The sequence below is a fragment of the Monodelphis domestica genome, chromosome 1, assembly GCF_027887165.1.
Source record: "Monodelphis domestica isolate mMonDom1 chromosome 1, mMonDom1.pri, whole genome shotgun sequence".
NCBI classification, from domain to species: domain Eukaryota; kingdom Metazoa; phylum Chordata; class Mammalia; order Didelphimorphia; family Didelphidae; genus Monodelphis; species Monodelphis domestica.
Window position 1 is genome coordinate 257,339,279 of NC_077227.1, and position 22,699 is coordinate 257,361,977.

The window sequence follows — 22,699 nt, forward strand, 5'->3', positions numbered from 1 at the left end:
ACTATTGTGCTCAAAGGAATAATAAAATGGAGGAATTCCATGGAGACTGGAACAACCTCCAGGAAGTGATGCAGAGCAAAAGAAGCAGAACCAGGAAAACATTATACATAGAGACTGATACACTGTGGTACAATCGAATGTAATGGACTTCTCCATTAGTGTCAATTCAATGTCCCTGAACAATCTGCCGGGATCTAGGAGAAAAAACACTCTCCACAAACAGAGGACAAACTGTGGGAGTAAAAACACTGAGGAAAAGCAACTGCTTGACTACAGGGGTTGAGGGGACATGTATGAGGAGAGACTCTAAATGAACACTCCAATGCAAATACCCACAACATGGAAATGGGTTCGAATCAAGAACACTTGTGATACCCAGTGGAATCGTGCATTGGCTATGGGATAGGTGGGGAGGGGTGTGAGGGGGGGGGGAGAAAATGATCTTTGTCTCCAATGAATAATGTTCAGAAATGACCAAATAAAATAATATTTAAAAAAAAATTTCACTGCTTCAGTTTTAAGTGCTTTACACATGGTACTAAAAGAAATGTTATATACTAAGCAACGATGATGGTGTTGAAAGCAGATTGAAAACCAGGTCTACAGGCATGGATCTTGGGTTCAATTTGGTCTTGGATACTTCCCCACAATGTGACACTAGGCATGTATAAAATGGAGATTTGAACCCCAGACTTCAATCCCCAGAAGTCCTTAGTATTTCCCAGAATTCCCTATAATCTCACCTGAGTCTCCACCTGGGAGAGATCACAATTAGTATTTAACTGGCTCTCTCTCTGCTTGGCCATTTGCAAGATGTAGTAAGTAAGCTTTGAATGGGCTAATCAGCCCGAGGCATGTGGTTTTCTTATTTTGTATTTTCTGTATTCCTTGATTTCTAATGATCCTTAATAAACTTCATAAAATATAATACTTTTATTACTAGAGACTAATTTAATTTTTACAGTAAATGGCAACCACAAGATTGGATGAGAACTTCTCAATTTTTTTTTAAAGATAGCCTAGATAATTTTTTTTTAAGCCAGGTTTCTCCAAGGCTTTTCAGCAAAGCCTCTTGATTCAGCTCACTCCTGTCTCCATTCATCCGCTCCGGACCTGCTTGACCCAGATCACTCTCTCGATCCTGTTCCACCCCAGATGATCTCCAGTCTCCAAGCCAGATTGTCCCAGGCCTAGCCCCAGGACCCAGGCTGCTGGTAGCTTCCCCTTGTGTCTTCGGAATCAAAAACCAGCTGGTAAAAACAGGGGTGATTTTTCCTTAGGCTACAATTAGCCTCCACATGGCAGGGGACCAAAGAGAAGGAAGAGGCTTTTACAAACGGGAAGTTGATTACAAGCATGGAGTATTTCAAAGGATATCTTTTTAGTGTACTGATTCTGTTATTTATCTCACCTGAGATTCAGGAGAGAATTTCATCTTCCTGCAACTCTTTGGCCCAAATTGAGATTCGTAAAACCCACCCTCACTATGGGGGTACAGCTCAGTGGACTGAGATCCAGGCCTAGAGATGGGAGGTCCTGGGTTTTAATCTAGCCTCAGACACTTCCTGGCTGTGTGACCCTGGGCAAGTCACTTGAACCCCATTGCCTATCCCTTACCAATCTTCTGCCTTCTGACGATAGGCATCTAAATGGTTAAAAAAAAAAAGAACTTTAAAGAGACTAGAGGTTATATTTTTAAGGCATTTCAGACTCCAATGTTTTATAAAAACCTCTGTATTTTATTGCATTTTGCTGATTGTTTTATTTAAGATTTAATTTTGTTAGTTTTAAGTTCATATATTAATGCATTCAATACTATTCTGTTATACTGAATCGTTTTAATGTACTAGGTTTTAACTACTGTTAAATTCTGTTGCTTTTCCCTTATAACTATACTGAACAAATATTATTTAATAAGCCCATATATAAAAACAGCTTTTTTCTATTTTTTTACTTTGTAAATTGTCACAAAGACGATAGAGGGACTTCATCAGAACTGGTTATAATTGTATAACAACCGTTAGAAAATTTAAGGAGCTAAATATTTCAAATTGATTTTAAGAGGTCTTTTAGACATGATTTTTATATTTTTTTCCAACAACTCTGGTCATTTTGCCTGCCCCTGAGAGGAGGTAAGGTCCATTTTTGTAGTTGAAGTGAAATACAATTATAATCCCCACCTCCCACATTTATAAAAATGTGAATAGATTGGACATCACAGTCTCATACCAAAGGAGCTGAGAAATTAATCCCAGGGCATTGTACCCCTAGATGACTCCCAAAAGAGGAGCATCTCTCATTTATAACTCTTCAGCTCACTTACTTCCACCAGAATATCTAGATTACTTGATGATGGTCTAGACCCAAGTAAGTTTTATTTTGTTTAAAAATGTATTTCCCAAGGTTGAAAGATTTGCTACGTCTGTAAAAATCGTGACAAATATCCAACAGTTCATAGGTTCTTTAAATGCATACAACAACTTATGTAAAATATGATAGTGGGTTGGTTTGTTATTGTCATTATATGAACTATTGTAACTTTGGGAATTTTGATACGCTGTACTACTGTTCTTTATTAAAAAAAAAAAAAACTGTTACCTCATGAAATTCATTTACTTGTACTCACAGTGGATCATGGCCAGATATGAAGAGGAAATAGATCCTTGTATTCTACATTTTCTTAGCTAACACAGTGTGTCAATGTCTATAAGCTATATTTTTTAATTTTAAAACTCTTTTATTGTTATATTTTTCTTGCATGTGCAATATACTATTTCCATTTTTATTTTTCCTCTCTCTTTTTATATTTGAAGCACATGTCACCAGTATTATTTCTTTAACTTTTTTGATTCTACAATAATAAAAGTCAAATATATGTATATACTTGCTATAATATTAATACACACCCAAACAGCTTTAGACTTGGGAACCTGCCATTTATTGATAATTGTTATGGGACTGTGATTATTGTTTGCATCTGATTCTAGGAAATGGGATCAAAAAGGAGCACAAACTTAACCTGAATTGTGCCAAAAGAGCACAGAGGTCAAAAAAAAAAGAAGAAACCAATCCAGGTAAGATTGATGCACTTCTAAGCCAATACAAAGGTCTTGAACCTAGTGTGAGACTTGAGGTTGCGACACTTGACATACGATAAGATGTAGGCCTTCCTTATATCCACACTTACACATAAGACTTTGAGAGTCTATATTTCATCCAGAAATTATCTTTTTTTATTTGGATTTTTTTTATGTTTTTGATTTCTCTTACCAATTGATTTATATACCTCATAACTCAGCCATGCATCCCTAAGTGATCCCTGTGTTTTTTAATCATCCTCTTCAGGGGGAGAATGTAAAAATATTATTATCTTAAATTGCAAACTTAAATTCCTTTTGAGAGTAATTTTAGGATAAGAAACTTGCTACCTCTCCAAATCCAGAAAGTGAACTGTTTTGGAGAAGATACCATGAAGATGCATCCACAGATAACACCCTGCACCAGAAGATCCAGAGTGAACTTTGGGATGATGTGATTTGAACCGTGTGGGGATTGAATACATTTGTTTTGTATGTATACTCTTATGCCAAAGGGGACTTCCCCCTAACTGGCTTTTTATCAATGTACCTAGCAATTATTGCTTTTGTTCTCTTTTCCTCATATCCTCAAATTATTGTAATTTCAAAGTTGGTATGTTTACAAGACCCAGCGAAGAGACTAGTCTTCCTTGGGTCTCAGGGGGTTAATGTAAAATGGAGATTTGAACCTCAGACTTCAATCCCCAGAAGTCCTTAGTATTTCCCAGAATTCCCTATAATCTCACCTGAGTCTCCACCTGGGAGAGATCACAATAAGTATTTAACTGGCTCTCTGCCTCCCACTGGTGCTATCTCTCTGCTTGGCCATTTGCAAGATGTAGTAAGTAAGCTTTGAATGGGCTAATCAGCCCGAGGCACGTAGTTTTCTTATTTTGTATTTTCTTTATTCCTTGATGTCTAATGATCCTTAATAAACCTCATAAAATATAATACTTTTATTGCTAGAGACTAATTTAATTTTTACACAAGTCACTTAGCCCCCATTGCCTAGCCCTTACCACCCGTCTATCTTGGAACTAACTGATTCTAAGATATAAGGGAAGGATTTTTTTTAAAAAGTCAAAAGAAACAAAACAGGTCTCTGGTAGAGTGAGCACATTTTCAAAGATTCCTTTTCCTGGTGTAGTTCTACTAGTAGAGTGTTGCAGGTTACTCCACAGGCTGCAAGCTCTGCCCTAACCATAGAAGCTTCCTTCTGCCTAAGCAGTACTGCTATCCTTCTCCACTAAAAGCTAAATGCTATTTTTCATTGCTAGAAAGACTAAACAAATATCATTCAACACGGAACTGGCCATTGTTTTAGGGCAGCCATTCAATGTCTAAAACAGAGAGATGAAGTATATAAGACATAATGCTGAGGAGTGGGCTGAAGAATTGCGTAGAGGGATCCAAGAAGTCAGAGGTGCTTATTTATATCCTGGCAGAGAGCTTTAATTTTAAAAAGGTGAAGTGAGGCAATGGCCAATAGCAATGCTAATGCTGCCATCTAGAGACTCTTCCCTGGAATACATTTGTCCAGTTTCTGGCATCCAGGCCACTTCTGAAAGGACCTTCTTCCCTTTCTTTCCACATAGAACAACTTACCAAAGAGACTACCAGAAATATGTCTGATTATCTCTTAAGAATACCCAGTCCTACTCAGAGGTTAAGAAATCAAGAAGTTTCATGAGAAAACTATATGGTACCAATTTAACTTGAAATGCTAAAATGTCCTGAAGTAGAACCAACCCTGACAGTACAGGAAATAAGAAGTCATGGGCCTATAAATTTTTTTCTTAGTGTGGGAACTCCTTCCACTAAAGCAGATTATAATCAATTTATAATGCATAGATTTAGAAAGCTTGAATGAAGCAAAGGGAGATTAAGTGACTTGTCCCCAGTCACAGAGAAGATGTGCAAAAGGCGAGGTATGAATCTCGTTGTCTCTGACATCCGAGTCTATATGGTAGGCCCAGTTCTCTTATACTGCTTCTTAACATAAGACATTCCTTACCACAGCATTTTAATGCAATCCAACATAAAAGTCAGTTAAATTAGCAGAAATTTTGAGTTTGTACTCCAAATTCTAGCCTTCTCATTTTATACCATTATCCTTTTCCCATTCCTGTTATTATTATTATATCTATAAATATTTTCCTTCTCAAAACTTAGACTGCAATATGGACATTCTCTCCTACAGTGCAGATGAAAACCCAATCACACCTCCTCATCCTGTGTCATCCATAGTCTCCTCAAAATCTTTCACAAAGGATCAATGTAATGGGCTAGAGGCTGTCTAGGCAGCTATCAAGTGATCCAACTGTTCTCCCTGACCTGTAGCTATGTGATCAGCTCACCTTCTTTTTATGAATCTTAAAATTTCTCAGACTTGTGAATGTTAAAAAATTCCCCATTGGGATAATTCCCTATTGGGACCATTCCCCATTTGGACAGTGAGAACTCTACTTAGATCAGAAATGTGAAGACCTCTACTCCACCCGTACTTAAGCCTGCTTTAGGGGGAAAAACTCCTTGCTGAACAATGAAAAGTACTTAAACCCATACTTAAGCCATGCCTATTTTTAGAATTAATACAAAGGGGTGCTAAGTATCTATAAAGGTCAGGCAACTTGTGAACTTACAAGGAGCAAAGAGGAAAAAACTTACACAGAAATTCTAGCCTATTCAGGTGTGGATTACTAAAATGATTAGTCTACTCAGGTGTGAATTCAGAATGGGCTGTCTTTTGGAAAACGTCAACTGTGAATGGTAGATGGAAGAACTTAGGGGAGGTGACATAGGAAAAAAAACCCTATATAAGAAAGGGACAGTCTGTTGAAAAAGAGTCTCTTGAGAGACAGCCTCTAAGGAGGTTGTTGAGAGAAGGACGATCTCTAAGGAGGTCTCTCAAGGGAGGCTGACTCTGGCTGGAACTCCCTCTGGGGAGACTCTATCCCCCTGAATCCTCGCTTGAATAGATCTTATGGTGAGTGATTAAGGACTGACTGATCTTTTCTTTTAGGGCTTAGGCCTGGGTTGGCCAGGGCTGCCTGGGCCGGCCTATTCTTTTCTCATTATTCTTTTTTTCCTCTCTTCTCTCTTTCTTTAATTCCTCATTGTATTATTAATTAAAGTCTCTATAAAACCCAGTTGACTTGGATATATTCATAATTGGGAATATTTCCCTGGCAATCACCTTATATTTGATTTTAAAACAAGACACTGTAGTGAAAACATATTTTCTGTGGTCACAATTTACTTACCCACTCTTATATCTACAACAATTTAAGTCTTCCACTATTTAATCACTACAGTTTATGGTCCTCAACCATTTTAACTCTTACAGTTTATGACATCCAACCATTCTAATTATTACATTTTTCAATTGCATGCTTCCACTTCAGTAGTATCTCTTAATGTGCTGAAATTATACAAGGGCATAGTAGAAAGAAATGAAGTTCATATTTCAGTCTGGTAAAGTACATTGCTTTAGATAAAGAAAAAAATAGTCAGATCCAGGCCTACTCACTAGTGTCAAGACAGCCTATTGTCCAAATTAACATATTTCATGAAAATACCTATTGTAATTGCTGGTGTAAAAGCAGCTCTCCCAAAGGCTGGATTGTGCATCTTTCAGATGAGAGGGGAAAAAGTCATTATAAGGATAAAATTGCTAAGTCCCACTGAATCAATAAATTCTGTTCATCTTGCAGGAGTAAAAAGAGCTCTGAATTTGAAGTGAAGAGATCCAGGTTCAAATCCCATTTCTGACACTGTATCATCTTCAGCAAACCCTTAACCGCTCTGAAATTCAATTTTCTCATCTGTAAAATGGATATTTAATACTGGTCTTGCCTGCCTTATGGTGTCATTATGAGGACTAAAAACACAGAACTTATCAAGTGAAAATCTAGCAGAGCAGAAAAACACATTAGTAGGAGTTAGGAGATCTATATTCCAGTACAAGTTCTGCCACACTTAACTTTTCCAGGCCTTAGGATTTTAGTGTCACATGGAACATCAGAGATCATCTGGTTGACTTTTTCATTTTATAGATGAAAACACCATTATGCTATTCCCATTCTTGTTATTATCATTATATCCATAAATATACAAATATTTTCTTTCTCAAAACTTGAGATTTCATCATACTTCAGAACATAACTCCATAATAGACTTAAGGTAAGAAGCCAAAAGAGAAATCATTAACAGTAAGCTATATATTAACTTATCTCTTCTCCCTGAGTCTACACACCTACTCAGTGTCAAATTCACCAAGATATCACTTTCCTACAGATTATTTTGTTTTGATGTCACTTTCATTTATATTTAGGGCTTACTTCCCTATTCAGCAAATCATCTCCTATAAGAAAGATTTTAAAAGAAAGCAAAAGAGTATTTCAGTAATACCAGTAACACATTCAGAGGACTCAGGTACAAATTTCACTTCTGTCATCTCTGATCTTGGGCAGCATCTTATACCTAATATTCATATAGTCTTTGTAGGTTTACAAGTAGTTTACATAAATTACCTCATCTGATCTTACAACAACCTTGTAAAGAAGGAGCTATTATTACTCCCATTTGTTATGATTAAAATAGTTGAGGCCATAAACTGTAAGAGTTAAAATAGTGGAAGACTTAAATTGTAGTAGATAATAAAAGAGTGGATGAGTAAGTTGTGACCACAGGAAATATGTTTTCACTACAGTGTCTTGTTTTTAAATCAAATATAAGGTGGTCGCCAGGGAAATACTCCCAATTATGAAATATACCCAAGTCAACTGGGTTTTATAGAGATTTTAATTAATTAATACAATGAGGAATTAAAGGAAGAGAGAAAAGGGAAATAATGAGAAAAGGATAGGCCGGCCCAGGGCAGCCCTGGCCAACCCAGGCCTAAGCCTTAAGAGAAAGATCAGTCTGTCCTTAATCACTCACCACAAGATCTGTCCAAGCAAGGATTCTAGTGACACCAGGCCAGCTTCATCTCAGCTGACTCCACCAGTTCAATGCCTGAATCTGAATGTCTCAGAATGAATCTGAGCTCCTATTTAAAGGGAATTTTGTCCTATGTCTCCTCCCCTAAGTTCTCACATCTACCAATCACAGTAGATGTTTTTCAAAGGACAGACCATTCTTAGTTCACACCTGAGTAGACTAATCTTTTGAGTAATTCACACCTGAGTAGACTAGAATCTCTGAGTAAGTTTTCACCTCTTTGCTCCTTGTAAGTTCACAAGTTGCCTGACCTTTATAGGTACTTAGCACCTTTTTGTATTAGTCCTAAAAATAGGCACAGCCTAAGAACTTGTTGTCTTACTATAAGTATGGGTTTAAGTACTTTTTATTGTTCAGCAAAGAGTTTACAACTTTATCTTCCCCTAGGGCAGACTTAAGTAGGGGTGGAGTAGAGGTCTCACATTCCTGATCTAAGTAGAGTTCTCACATTCCTGATCTAAGTTCCTTCGTTGTTTAAAGTGGGGAATGGTCTTAGCCCAACCTTATGGAGTAGGGTCTGGGAAATTTTAAGGTTCACAATCCTAACCTTATGAAGTAGAGTCTGAGAATTTTTAAGGTTCACACATTTTACAAGGAGGAAACTGGGGACTAGAGAGATTAAGTGACTTGCCCAGCCATCACATAGCCAGTAAGTATTAAGGTAGGATTTGAACCTAAGACTTCCTAACTCTCAGGTTTCCCTCACTTTATCCACTAAATCAAGCTGCCATCTCTCTTAGGCAAGTCTTTTAAACTTCTCTGGGTCTCAGTTTCCCTATCTGTAAAATGAAAGGTTGGATTAGTTGGCCTCTAAGGTCTTTTCTAACTTTGAAGCCACAATTCAATATTCAACAGTGTCTGAAAGTAGATGTAATTTTACACATTCAAAGCCCCCTCAACTGCAAAGAGAGGAGGAAAGCTTTTCCCTAGTCCCAAATTTGCTTATTATAATTACAAAATGCTCAATGTCAATTTGTTGTTCTTTCCATTGACATTTCGTAGTCATTGCATATTGTACAATACCATACATTGTATATCATTTTCCTAGTTTGGTATAATGCAAGTAGGACTACACTATATACTATAATTCCTATATTTTAATATATTATTATTGTTGTTGCCATATTTTCCAATCTATATTCTATAATTCTTACATGATAATACATTAATCTCATCAAATTTTTATGAATTCCTTATTTTTTACAGTATAGTAATATTCAGTTATGATCATATCCCACAATTAGTTTAGCCATTTCCCAATTGATAAACTCAATTTTGTTTCTGTTTTTCTGCTCCCACAAAAAGTAGTTATGACTACTTGGGAGAATATGGCACCTTTCTTTGTGACTCTGATTCCCTTGGGGTATGTGACTAAGAATGGGATCTCCAGATCAAAGGAAGTAGACATTTTTGTCACCTTTTTTAAGAAACAAAAAGTCGAGACCAAAATTGCTTTATAAATGGTTACACTAATTCATAACTCTACCATCAACATATTAATGTGCTTGTCTCTGCTATAATTCACTTTCAACATCTACAAAACCAATAAGCTAACATTTATTGAGTATACAAGTACTATTTTAAGCACTAGTAGATATATAAAATTTAGATAAGATACAATCTCTTTCTTTATGAAGTTTAATCTAAAAGGAAGGGATAGGATACCTAGATAAATGACTAAATGAAAATTTAAAAAAACACAAAAATATATAATTTTATTAGAGTTTCATACAAAACAAACTACCATGGGAGGTAAAAAGAAGATCCTTACCAACAAGAGAGTGATGGGTCACCAGTAAAGGAGAAAATCATTCAGGAAAGGGGGAGAGGACAGGAATAATTTGGAGCGAGTTATTAACAGTGAAAGAAAATAATCTGGCTACTATGTGAAGGATCTGCTTGAGTTCACAAATCCTGAAGGTAGGAAGATTATTAGCAAGAAGTAATGAGACTAAATGAGGTAACAGAACTGGGAAAAGAATCTCTACAAATAAAGGATTTATAGAATAGTTTCAAAACGTGCAATTAATATATCTATGCTTGTCAATGACTGAAACACCCTTCAATAGTCAATAATCAATAAACATTTATTTAAAGCACCTATTATGTGCCAGGCACTGTGCTAAGCACTGGGAATATAAAGAGTCAAAAGGCTGTGATTGTACCTTGAGTCTAGTTCCTGCCCTCAAGGAGCTCACAATTTAATAGGACAGACAACAAGCAAATGCATATATATATATAAACCAACTATATACAGGACAAATAGGAAATAAAATCAGAAAAGGAGGGGGGAGCTGGGGAACTCAGTAGATTGAGAGCCAGGCCTAGAGACAGGAGGTCCTAGGTTCAAATCTGACCTCAGATACTTCCCAGCTGTGTGACCCTGGGCAAGTCACTTGACCCCCCATTGCCTAGCCCTTACCACTCTTCTGCCTTGGAACCAATACACAGTATTGGTTCCAAGACAGAAGGTAAGAATTTTTTTTTTTAAATCAGAAAAGGAAGGCACTATAATTAAGATGGGGTAGGAAATATTTCCTGTTGAAGATGAAATTTTAATTGAGACTTAGAGGAAGCCAAGGAAGGTAGTAGGGAGAGATAAGATCAAGTATTGCCATCATATGAGAGGTCATAAATACTTAACAGTTAGCCAAAAAAATAAAAATATATAAATCCAGGGTTTCCTGAGAACTAAATGTACTTGAGAAACCAGCTGGCACATTACTTAGAACTCATGAACCATCAAAAAGGGGAAAAGGTCTCCCAGGAAAGTTATTCTTGCCAGTGCCAACACAAAAAGGTCACCATTACTCCTAAACTAACATCAGACAATACGTCCTTGAAAGCAACAATGTTTCTTGGACAGCTATTTTCTGTGGTGTTTTTTTTTTCCTTCTCATTATCTTTATCAGTAGGGGCATTTGCATGAAAACAAGATCATTGGTCTCTGGGGATTCATCAGCTCCTGCCGCTTATTTTTCATCCATGTCATCCTCTCAATTAATACTATGGAGAGGATTGCGACATCGAAATACCAGATTAGGGTGTCAAATGAAAAACCAACCCCTAGAGCAGATGAATATCCATATGGAACAAAAATCTTGTTTTTATGCAAATACACCATGGACAAGAAAATAAAGGGAGATATTTTCCAGAAAATCTGATACACATCACTGAAATTATTTCTAAATTAGCAACTGTTTTCCACACATCAAGATGCTTCTTAAAAAAAAAGAAAGCATAATAGTCAATTAAAATGGCAATCATCTACCACTAAACTAGTACAGAAGTTGAAATAAAACTGAATTTCCAACTGAATTTCCAAAAAAACTACTATAGTTCTGATTACTGGGCTTGTTGGCTAGCAATAATGATCATTTCTATTAGAAGAGGTTTAAGTTTAGTCTTATACCTTTCTGGAAGCAACATGCCTATTCTTTCAAAATAACTAACATTCATACTAAAAATATGGATTTAGAATAGTAAATACCAATTCTAATTTTTATTTGGAAGTCCATCAAGAATCAAGATAATAAGCATCTACCTCATATGGCTGATAAAAGGATAAGATAATATATGTAGAGCACTTTTTATAAACCTTAAAGCACTAGGTGAATGATGTAATTTATTAAGACTGACTCCCTTCATTACAACCTTGAGTCAAATAAATTTGAGTACAATAAAGAAAAATAAATCAAATGAGAGCTTGACAGAACACCAAAAAAGGTTCAATCTATTACTCAAAATGTGTCTATTAGCTACCAGACAATTCACTTTGCAAAGAAACAGACTCATGAAGACAAAAGAACTGGTCATTATAAGACATTAACAACCAAAGGAAGACTTAAGGTGCTCAATTATTCAAACCTCTATTTCCCTCTTCTCGATATATCAAAGATTATCACAGAATTTTAGACAATAATGGAACTGTATTTTGTAACTTAATCTAACTTTTCAATTAACAGATAAGGAAACTGAGGCTCAGAGAAAACTGATATAACATAACTCTGACCTCAAGAAGCAACCTAGTTGGAGAGATAGGACAAATATAGTAAAGATAAACATCCATACAAGCTAGTATGGAATTGAGTGCCAGATGAGTATTACAGACAAATAATAAACACTAAAAGAATTCAAAAGAGTGAGATCCCTGTGGATTGGAATCATTGTGAGAAATTAGCAAATGCTACAAATCAGAGCTTGAATTGTTGGGGGTTTTTGATAGCTCAAGGCTTAAGAAAGTGATGGAGAAAATAACAATGCAGTTTACATTTAAAAGCAGAGAGCCAGCAGTTAACCATTCATCAGCATATCCTCTAACTGAACGGTCAACAAAGACTTCATAGAAAAGGTGAAACTCCAATATATGCTAATCTACAACACTAGCAAGCTTTTTCTCTTAATTATAAAGTAAGAATTTTCCACAGTTCCTTTTCCAATTTCATAACAGCAAAGGAAAGAAGCATAATGAAAATTTTAAATCGGTAAGAAGTTTAGAATAGTATAAATTCTTTTAAGGAGAAACACTCCCCAATATGAAACACATACTGCCCAAGTAAGATTTTTTCATTCATATGACAGGGAAACATTTTCTGGAGCCCAATACTGTACTAATAAACCAAACAGTCTAATATGCTCATTACCAATATTAAGATTTCTCACATTTTGTCTTACCTCTAATATGCTTCCCACTCTAATTTCTACTAAAAATACTTTCTTAATTATAAAAAAGGGAAATCTTGACAGAACCAATACATTTCAAAAGATACTATGTATCATGAACAAATATGGTCTGGATACTTACACTCATCCAATCCCAATTGATAGGCAAGATTCTGTAGCCCTCGTACTTTCTCCATCAGGTTAGCTGTGGTGAGGCTGCCCAATTCTGAAAATAGAGTAAGTGTAAGTGTCAATATTGTTTCTATCTTTAGTAGATAAAAGCCTTTAAGTTATCTCACTTAGTCCTTTCTGGTCAAAAAGCACATGTTCCCAGATCTTCTCAAACCAAGGAAGTCTATTTGTACATTTGTTTTTTCTTTTAAACATTATTTTATTTGGTCATTTTCACACATTATTCATTAGAAACAAAGATCATTTTCTTTTCCTCCCTCCCCCTCCCACGACCCCTCCCATAGGCGACGCATGATTCCTCTGGGTATCACATGTGTCCTCGATCCGAACTCATTTCCATATTGTTGGTATTTGCATTAGGGTGTTCATTTAGAGTCACTCCTCAATCTTATCCCCTCCACCCGTGTAGTCAAGCAGTTGCTTTTCATCGGTGTTTTTACACCCACCGTTTGTCCTCTGCTTGTGGGGAGTGTTTTTCCTCCTAGATCCCGGCAGATTGTTCAGGAACATTTCATTGACACAAATGGAGAAGTTCAGTACATTCGATTGTACCACAGTGTATCAGTCTCTGTGTACAATGTTTTCCTGGTTCTGCTCCTCTCGCTCTGCATCACAAACTGGAGGTTGTTCCAGTCTCCATAGAATTCCTCCAGTTCATTATTCCTTTCAGCACAATAATATTCCATCACCAACATATACCACAATTTGTTCAGCCATTCCCCAATTGAAGGGCATCCCCTCATTTTCCACTTTTTTACCACCACAAAGAGCACAGCTATGAATATTCTTGTACAAGTCTTTTTCCTTATTATCTCTTTGGGGTACAAACCCAGCAGTGCTATGGCTGGATCAAAGGGCAGACAGTCTTTTATGGCCCTTTGGGCATAGTTCCAAATTGCCCTCCAGAATAGCTGGATCAATTTACAACTCCACCAGCAATGCATTAATGTCCCAACTTTGCCACATCCCCTCCAGCATTCATTACTTTCCTTTGCTGTCATGTTAGCCAATCTGCTAGGTGTGAGGTGATACCTCAAGAGTTGTTTTGATTTGCATCTCTCTGAATAAGAGATTTAGAAATGTTTTCAAGTGCTTATTAATAGTTTTGATTTCTTTGGCTGAAAACTGCCTATTCATGCCCCTTGCCCATTTTTCAATTGGAGAATGGCTTGATTTTTTGTACAACTGATTTAGCTCTTTGTAAATTTAAGTAATTAAACCTTTGTCAGAGGTTTTTGTTTATGAAGATTGTTTCCCAATTTGTTGCTTCCCTTCTAATTTTGGTTACATTATTTTTGTTTGTACAAAAACTTTTTAATTTGATGTAATCAAAATTATTTATTTCACATTTTGTGACTCTAAGTCTTGCTTGGTTTTAAAATCTTTCCCATCCCAAAGGTCTGACATGTATACTATTCTGTGTCCACCTAATTTACTTATAGTTTCCTTCTTTATGTTCAAGTCATTCACCCATTCTGAGTTTATCTTGGTGTAGGGTGTGAGGTGTTGATGCAAACCTAATCTCTCCCACACTGTCTTCCAATTTTCCCAGCAGTTTTTATCAAATAGTGGATTTTTGTCCCCAAAGCATGGGTCTTTGGGTTTGTCATAGATTGTCTTTCTGAGGTCACTTACTCCAAGTCTATTCCACTGATCCTCCTTTCTGTCTCTTAGCCAGTACCAAATTGTTTTGATGACCACTGCTTTATAGTATAGTTTGAGATCTGGGACTGCAAGCCACCTTCCTTTGCATTTTTTTTCATTATTTCCCTGGATATCCTTGCTCTTTTGTTCTTCCAAATGAACTTTGTTATGGTTTTTTCTAATTCAGTAAAAAAGTTTTTTGGTATTTCAATAGGTATGGCACTAAATAGATAAATAAGTTTGGGTAGGATGGTCATTTTTATTATATTAGCTCGTCCTACCCATGAGCAGTTAATGTTTTTCCAATTGCTCAAGTCTAGTTTTAGTTGTGTGGAGAGTGTTTTGTAGTTGTGTTCATATAGTTCCTGTGTCTGTCTTGGGAGATAGATTCCTAAGTATTTTATTTTGTCTAAGGTGATTTTGAATGGGATTTCTCTTTCTAATTTTTGCTGCTGAAATGTGTTGGAAATATATAGAAATGCTGATGACTTATGTGGGTTTATTTTGTATCCTGTAACTTTGCTAAAGTGTTTGATTATTTCCACTAGCTTTTTTTGTTGATTCTCTAGGATTCTTTAAGTAAACCATCATATCGTCCGCAAAGAGTGACAGCTTGGTCTCCTCATTGCCTATTTTAAGACCTTCAGTTTCTTTTTCTTCTCTAATTGCTACTGCTAGTGTTTCGAGTACAATGTCAAATAATAGAGGTGATAATGGGCATCCTTGTTTCACTCCTGATCTTATTGGGAATGCATCTATAGTTTATCCCCATTGCAGAAGATGTGTGCTGATGGTTTTAGATATATACTGTTTATTATTTTTAGGAAAGACACTTCTATTCCTATGCTTTCTAGTGTTTTTAATAGGAATGGGTGTTGTATTTTATCAGAGGCTTTTTCTGCATCTATTAAAATAATCATGTGATTTTTGTTGGTTTGCTTGTTGATATGGTCAATTATGTGGATGGTTTTCCTAGTATTGAATCAGCCCTGCATCCCTGGTATAAATCCTACTTGATCAGGTTCTGATCACTTGCTGGAATCTTTGCTAGTATCTTGTTTAAGATTTTTGCATCTATGTTCATTAGAGAGATTGGTCTATAGTTTTCTTTCTCCGTTTTTGATCTGCCTGGCTTTGGAATCAGTACCATATTTGTATCATAAAAGGAATTTGGTAGAACTCCCTATTTGTTCATTTTTGCTACATGCCTTACAGAAGTCCATCCTCTTGATATGGTCCTTTATTACCTACATACTCTATATTCATATTCCCTATTCTTTGAATAGCATAAAACTATTTCTGCCATCTTCAGTCCATCTGTAAAATGAATATAATGGAGACCATTTTACAAAGCATAAAGAAGCATTGCAGGTGTAGTTCTTACTTCAGAAAAAACCCAAGATTTCATTAGTTTTAGGAATTACTTCACTGAAAGGTGGCCAGTTGGAGCCCTTCAATTGGGGAATGGCTGAACAAATTGTGATTTATGTTGGTAATGGAATACTACTGTACTAAAAGGAATAACAAAGTGGAGGAATTCCATGGAGACTGGAACAATCTCCAGGAAGTGATGCAGAGCGAAAGGAGTAGAACCAGGAAAACATTGTACACAGAGACTGAAACACTGTGGTACAATCGAACGTAATGGACTACTCCATTAATGTTAATACAACGTCCTTGAACATTCTGCAGGGATCTAAAAGAAAAAACATTAGCCACAAGCAGAGGATAAACTATGGGAGTAAAAACACCAAGGAAAAGCAACTGCTTGACTACAGGGGTTGAGGGGACATGACTGAGGAGAGACTCTAAATGAACACCCTAATGCAAATACCAACAACATGAAAATGGGTTCGAATCAAGGACACATGTGATACCCAGTGGAATCGCGCATCGTCTGTGGGATAGGTGGTGGGAGGGGGGGAAGAAAAGAAAATTATCTTTGTTTCCAATGAATAATGTGTGAAAATGATCAAATAAAATAATGTTTAAAATGTTAAAAAAAAAAAAGACGGCCAATTGGAATATCAAGGGAAATAATGAAAAAATGTGAAGGACGGGAGCCTAGCTGTACTAGATCTTAAACTATACTATAAAGCAGTAGTCATCAGAACAATATGGGACTGTCTAAAAGACAGAAGGGTGGATCAATGGAATAGACTTGGGGTAAATGACCTCAGCAAGCTAGTTTGATAAACCCAAAGACCCCAGCTTTTGGCACAAGAACACACTATTTGACAAAAACTGCTGGGAAATTTGGGAAACAGTATGGGAAAAATTAGGTATAGATCAAATCTTACCAAGATAAATTCAAAATGGGTAAATGAATTAAATATAAAGAGTGAAATCATAATTAATTAGGTGAACATAGAATAGTACACCTATCAGATCTGTGGGGAAAGAAGGAATTTAAGACCAATTAAGAAACAGAAAACATTACAATATGTAAAACGAATGACTTTGATTATGTCAAATTAAAAAGGGTTTGTACAAACAAAGCCAATGCAACCAAAATTAGAAAGAAAGCAACAAACTGGGAAAACATTTTTATAATAAAACTCTCTGACAAAGGTTTAATTTCCCAAACATATAAGGAATTAAGTCAAATTTACAAAAAATCAAGCCATTCCCTAATCAACAAATGATCAAGGGACATGAAGAGGCATTTTTCACATGAAGAAATCAAAACTATCAATAAGCACATGGAAAAGTATTCTAAATCCCTCCTGAGAAAAGCAAATTAAAACAACTCTGAGGTACCACCTCATACCTAGCAGACTCACCAATATGGCAGCAAAGTAAAGTGATAAATGTTGGAGGGGATGTGGCAAAATTGGGACACTAATACACTGCTGGTAGAATTGTGAACTGGTCCAACCATTCTGGAAGGCAATTTGGACTTATGCACAAAGGGCTTTAAAAGAATGCTTACCCTCTGATCCAGCCTTATCACTGCTGGGTTTGTACCCCAAAGAGATAATAAGGAAAAATACTCGCACAAAAACATTTATAATCATGCTCTTTGTGGTAGCAAAAAATTGGAAAATGAGGAGGTACCCATCAATTGGGGAGTGGCTAAACAAATTGTGGTATCTGATGGTGATGGAATACTATTGTGCTCAAAGGAATAATAAAGTGGAGGAATTCCATGTGAACTGGAACGACCTCCAGGAATTGATGCTGAGTGAAAGGAGAACACTGTACACAGAGACTGATACATTATAGCATAATTTAATGTAATAGACTTTTCTACTAGCAGTAATGCAATGATCCAGGGCAATCCAGAGGAACTTATGAGAAAAAAAAATGCTATCCTCATCCAGAGAAAGAACTGTGAGAACAGAAACGCAGAAGAAAAACATGATTGATCATGTGGTTCGATGGGGATATGATTGGGGCTTTGATGTTAAAAGACCACTCTACTGCAAATATGAATAACATGGAAATAGATTTTGAACAATGATACATGTATAACCCAGTGGAACTGCTTGTCAGCTCCAGGAGGAGGGATCATAAATCATGTAATCTTGGAAAAATATTCTAAATTTTAAAAAAAATAGAAAAATAAATAAAAGTTTTTTTAAAAATAAAGAAAAGAAAGATGGCCAATTGTCCACACCTTAGTAGAAAGTTGCAGGAACTGCCTCACCTAATGTCCAACTAACTGGTGGTGAGCCTCTTCTAACCTAGCTATGCTAGTTCTAAGACAACAGTTGCCAAGCCCATAGGCAGAGCTCTTCCAGTTGGCAGAACTTTTACTACACTGTCCATAACTTTTAAGAACCAGTATTCCAGTTATACCCTGAGAAAGCACTGATGTGGGCCTTTAGAGAAAGTGCATAATCCTACTAATTAATGAACAATGTCTCCAATGACAAAGCAAATTATCTCCATTACAACCTCCCAAATAAAGTTCCCAACTTTTCTAAGTTAGGCACGGTAGATAGAAAGCAAAACTTTAGGTAAGGAAGACCTGGCTTCAAATTCTAGAATCCCAGAATTTGAGAGTGGGAAGGGGTCTCAGTATCCATTCTAGACCAACATATCTCAAAGGAATCCTTGGCACAACAAACCAGAGATTTCTCCAAGAAGGAATCTACCACCTCTCCAAACAACCGATTCCAGTTTTGCACAGCTCAAATTGTGAGATTTTTCTTGGAATCTGACCTAAATTGGCTTCTTTTCAACTTTTCAACTACTCCTGTTTCTGCCCCTATGGTCAGAATCAGTCTAGCCCCTCCTCTTCATGACAGTCTTTCAAAGTTATATTATGTGCCCACTGAGCCTTCTCTTCTCCAAGTTAAATATCCACAGTTGCTTGAACTGACCGTAATATGGAATGAACTCAAACCCTTTAAAAGCTTGGATGACATTGTCTAGACTCTCCAGCTAATCATTGTCCTTCTAAAGCCGCGTGGCCCAGAACACAAAATTTCAAATGAGGACTGAGAAGGGCAGAGTACAACAGGATTATTATGCCCTCATTCTTGAAGGCCATAAATGCTATAAATAAATGTTCTGTCATTTATCATTAGCTTTTGTGGCTATCATATACTACTGACCCATGAGCTTGTACTCCACAAAACCCCTGATTTCTTTTTCAGAACAATTACTATCTACTAATGCCTCCCCCATCCTACACTTGTGAAGTTGATTTTTTGTATCTAATTACATACAAGACTTTGCATCTATCCCCCTCAGAATTTCATCTTATTAGGTTTATTTTAATCTTTTATTACAAATACTCTAATCAAAATCCTTAGGATCCTTACTTTGTCAGCTACCTTGTTAGTTGCTAGTTTGCTGTTATCTGTAAAGCTGATGAGCATACCAGTTATGCTATTATCCAAGTCAACAAAAAATGTTAATAAAAAATAGCCCAAGTCTAAGCACAGATCCTTGGAGCACTTGCTGTCCTGGTGTCTTCTTGCTATTCTAACAGTGAACAACTCTTGCCCATGTAGCCAGTTCCGAATCCACCTGATTGAATTATCTTCCAATCCATAGCTCTCCAAGAAGAGGATGAGATATTTTGACCAAAACCTTTGTTAAAATCTAGATAAAAGTTTATCCATAGCATCCTCCTTGCCTGTTTATTAATAAAATCAAAGTTAGTCTGGCATAACCTGTACTTGAAGTCATGACTCTAATCTGTTTTCCCCCTTAGAGATGTTCCCCAATGATCTCTTTAACAACCTTTTCTAACTTTTTATCAGGAAGATTTATTAGCCTCTAGTTTGCAAATTTTCTCTTTTCCTTGTACAAGAATATTCATAGCTGCACTCTTTGTGGTGGCCAAAAATTGGAAAACGAGGGGATGCCCTTCAATTGGGGAATGGCTGAACAAATTGTGGTATATGTTGGTGATGGAATACTATTGTGCTCAAAGGAATAATAAAGTGGAGGAATTTTATGGAGATTGGAACAACCTCCAGGAAGTGATGCAGAACTTAAGGAGCAGAACCAGGAAAACATTGTACACAGAGACTGACACACTATGGTACAATCAAACTTAATGGACTTCTCCATTAGTGGCAGTGTAATGTCCCTGAACAATCTGCAGGGATCTAGGAGAAAAACACTATCCATAAGCAGAGGACTAACTGTGGGAGTAGAAACACCGATGAAAAGCAACTGCCTGACTACAGCGGTTGAGGGGTCATGTCAGAGGAGAGACTCTAAACGAACACTCTAATGCAAATACTAACAACATGGCAATGGGTTCAAATCAAGAACACATGTGATACCAAGTGGAATAACGTGTCGGCTATGGGGAGGGAGGGAGGAACAGAAAATGATCTTTGTCTCTAATGAATAATAATTGGAAATGATCAAATAAAATATATATTTTTTAAATTCTCTCTTTTCTTTCTGAAAAGCGAGGCATGTGTCCTTATCCTTCTCCATTCTTGTGATATCTCTAGTTTCTATTACATTTTCACTATCAGTCAAAATCATAACTATCTTTTTTTTTCAAGATCAAAGAGTACAATTTATTTAGGCCAGTGAATTTTAATTTATAAAGGGCAGCTAGATTTTCTCTTACCCTTTACTTATATCTGATCTCTGATTTTTGTTCTGTTATTTTCTACGTTCATTCTTCTATGAATTTTCCTCCATGGGATCTTATATCTTGTAAACCTTAAAATTTCTTAGACTTATGAATGTTGGAAATTTCACCATTGGGAAATTTCATACTTGGAAAAAATTTCCTACTGATAGTAAGAACTCTATTGGAATGTGAAAACCCTTGGCATGGGAGGATCCTTCTCCTCCCTACTTAAGATTACTTTAGGACAGAAACCTTTTGCTAAACAATGGAAAGGGCTTTGACCTATGCTTAAGCATAGAACAGGAAGTTCTTTGAGTCATGATTGATTTTAGAATTGATACAATAGAGATACTTGGAATGACAGAACCAGGTCTTGGAACTTACAATCTCCACCCTACTCAGTCTAACAGGATTTAGGAAGGGCTGTAGTTATTTGAGAATATGACCTACAACAGACATGTGCAAAGGAAACAGACCTCTGGGCAGTCCTGGGTTAAGCTAGAGCCACCATTGGCACAGGGGAGACATCAACAGTGATTGGTAGATGTGAGAACTGAGGGGAGGGGAGTTAGATGGTTTCCTTAAAGATAGCGGGGTCTGAGGGAGAAGGAGGAGGTTTTGCTCTGAGCGAGTTGGCTCTGAAGGAGGACTGAGGAGGTTGCTCTGTGGGAGGACCAGGAGAGAAGGCTGGCTCTGAAGGAGGAGAATTCTCTGGAAACATTTCTTGAAAGGAGGCTCTCTTGAAGGTGGAGCCTGAGGTTGGCATGAGAAGCCTTAACTAGAGAGATCTTGGGTGAGTGATAAAACCAACTGACTGATTTATTCATTCTTATTCCTTTCTTACTTTCTCTCTTTTTCTATTGATTAATCAGTGTATTATAAATTAAATTTCTCTATAAAACCTAGTTGGCTTGGGCATATTCATAAATTGGGAATATATTCCCTGGCGACCATCTTATGTTTATATAAAACCAAGACACAGTAGAAAACATATTTCAGCGGTCATAATTGATATATATATTTCCCTTGCTCCCAAACATTTTAATTATCACAGTTTAGGGCTGACCACGAATTTGGTGAGAAAACCCTCAAAATATTTCTGTGAAATCTTTCCTTTATTTTTTTTTTGCTTTATTACTTGCATATCAGTCAGTTTTGTTTTCTTTTTTTTTACTTGACTTCAAATTTACAGCTGCAAGAACGGGTGAGTAAAAAACCTTTTTTCTCCTTAAATTAAGCTGTTTTAAATCTCAGCAACAGGACCCTAAAGTCCTGGCTGGAAGAGCTGTTTCTAAATATCCCTTCCCTTAAGGAACAACTTCCTAGATTAGAAAAAAAAAAAACCCAGTAGAATGTTTGTTGCTTTGCCCTGCTCCCCACATGTTTTGTGAAGACTGTTAGAGAAATAATTACAAAATATATATATAAATGAGTACTACATTCTTTGACATTTATATGGCAGCTGAAGAATTAGGGGCATTGAGGAATGCAGGATACCTCCAAATTTTTTATATTAATAGGTACTGTCATTTTTGTACTCCTCAATACTATATTTAGAGATGCTAAAATAAAAAATATTGAGGATAAAATAGAAAAAATTGAGGATAAAATGCAAGCCCAATTAGAAGATCTAAAATGTTTCTTACAGGATCAATTGGCAAACACCCACTCTACCAGAAACAGACCTGTTTCTGAACCTTTGAATGAGGAAATTTCCTTCCCTGAAATAGAGATGGAAAACACCTTCCCTATAGCCCAGTTAACAGACTGGTTCTCTCGTGTAGTGCAAATCTTGACTGAATTTAATCCCCAAAACCCTTCCCCTGCAATCCCACAATCTCTATGAACTTTTTGAAATCAGCTTTCCCCAAATCTAGGGCACATACCCAGACTAATTCCCCTCTGTCACAAACTCTAGGAAGTAGTAATCACTTGCCCCTAAGTTCCCATTCATTTCTATCCAAGCAACAGGTTTCTCCCTATTCATGAGACTCGGATTCTGAAGAGAATGTCCTTTTAATAATCTCTCCACATTTTGAAGGATAAAAATATCGTAAGTGAAGAAGTTATG

The 22,699-nt window shown here is 36.5% G+C and overlaps 1 protein-coding gene across 4 annotated transcripts in view; it reads right to left on the reverse strand.

The window, feature by feature from the left end:
* Positions 1 to 22,699, reverse strand: part of LIN52 (lin-52 DREAM MuvB core complex component) — a 212,755-nt gene that overhangs the window by 171,534 nt on the left and 18,522 nt on the right. For all 4 annotated transcript variants that reach the window (XM_056820879.1, XM_056820877.1, XM_056820881.1 and 1 more), the window contains exon 5: positions 12,883 to 12,966. In XM_056820879.1, the coding sequence (XP_056676857.1) occupies positions 12,883 to 12,966 (84 nt within the window). The remainder of the gene's footprint in view (positions 1 to 12,882; positions 12,967 to 22,699) is intronic.